The sequence below is a fragment of the Seriola lalandi genome, unplaced genomic scaffold (assembly GCF_002814215.2).
Source record: "Seriola lalandi dorsalis isolate HSWRI2012SDOR001 ecotype SW California unplaced genomic scaffold, Sedor1 jcf7180002054888, whole genome shotgun sequence".
In the NCBI taxonomy this organism is placed as follows: Eukaryota; Metazoa; Chordata; class Actinopteri; order Carangiformes; family Carangidae; genus Seriola; species Seriola lalandi.
In genome coordinates, this window is record NW_019525440.1 from 1,164 (window position 1) to 2,648 (window position 1,485).

At 38.9% G+C, this 1,485-nt stretch overlaps 1 protein-coding gene across 1 annotated transcript; it reads left to right on the forward strand.

The window, feature by feature from the left end:
- Nucleotides 1-554: 554 nt before the first annotated feature.
- Nucleotides 555-1,196, forward strand: LOC111671904 (troponin I, fast skeletal muscle-like; the record flags this gene model as incomplete). Its single annotated transcript, XM_023429145.2, has 2 exons — nucleotides 555-734; nucleotides 832-1,196. Coding segments are annotated over 2 exons (258 nt in total), but the record flags the coding sequence as incomplete, so codon positions are not given.
- Nucleotides 1,197-1,485: the final 289 nt, after the last annotated feature.

Genomic DNA, 1,485 nt, shown 5'->3' on the forward strand with positions numbered 1-1,485 from the left:
CCTCACAATTTTCTAATTATTAATTTCCAAGTATTTAGCTGTAAATGACTTGAGTATTTCCTTTGCAGTTTGGTACTAATTAGAAGTATAATTAATAAAGTGTTGATTTGTACAGTTATTACGCACCTGCGCCTCTTATATTTGAGATTTTAAGAAATAAATAGGACGTTATTCAGTAGATGCGTAAAAATAGTTAATTTGCATTTGTTTTTACAGAAGTAAAGTCACATGTGAATATCCACATGTCACGCAGTGCAACACTGTGGCTCAGGAAAATAAGATATATGAGGCTGTAGATGATACATAGATACATAATTCTGTAGCTACTATTTGTTACTGCTATTTTGATAATTAAAATTATTTCTTATGCTACAGTTATGGTGGTAAGTGAGTGACTTATTTATATATATATATATATTTTTGTCTTTGATCTTTGTAGTTGTATTGTTTTTATTATAGTCGTTTCCTGACATACGTAGGATTATCAGACTTTAACCCTGAGACAAACCACTGTTCTGCTATTGGCTCCATTTCACCTTTGAAACCTGTTTCTCTCTCAGATCGACGACTTGAAGATCAAAGTGGTCGACCTGGCCGGAGTGAAGAAACCCGCTCTGAAGAAAGTGCGTATGTCCGCCGACGCCATGCTGAAGGCTCTGCTGGGCTCCAAACATACAGTCAACATGGACCTCAGGGCCAACCTGAAGCAGGTGAAGAAGGAGGTGAAAGAGGAGGTGAGTGTTCGCAGGACGACAGTCGGGACAGGTAATAAGAGTGTGGTTGGTTACACCTGTGGACACCTGTTGACTGGGAACTGTTTGTGTCCTGCAGCCTGCAGAGGCCGTCGGCGACTGGCGTAAGAACATTGAGGACAAGGCCGACAGGAAGAAGATGTTCGAGACTTCCTAAAGAAGTCAACTCTGCTCTTTCAGTTACTCGGGGCTGTTTCGCATTTTTTATGGAATTTATGAAGTTTTTCATTCAGTTGAAATACCTTTTTGTTTCATTAAATCTGTAAGTTTCAGCTTGGTCTGTTATTTTAAGTCAAGATAGGGAAACAGCTCTTTAATCTCAGCCTTCCCTCAAGTATCATACTTTTATTCTGTAGTGTGACTTCCTGTTTCGCTCTGCGCTGATGTTCACTCTTGACAACCTCCTGCTCTTAGTGTTTTTGTAATAAATGTATTTTGTTTCTACGTCTGCTCTCATGAGGTATTCTGTCTTTGACTCGGTGATGCACAACACTGCAGAGGAAGCACACGACGCACCAGATAAAAACAAAAGGTCACAACAACATCGACGATGACGTTAGGCTTTAGTTTTTTTTCTGTGTTTGTTTTTGTCAAACGTTAAAGCAAAACCTGCCTTTAAACAGGACTCGTGATTTTATTATAAACGTTTTAACAATGAAAAACATTTCACCCTGACGCTGAGATTTACAAAGAGAAGCATCATGATGCATTAAACTCTGATTAATGCGCCTGA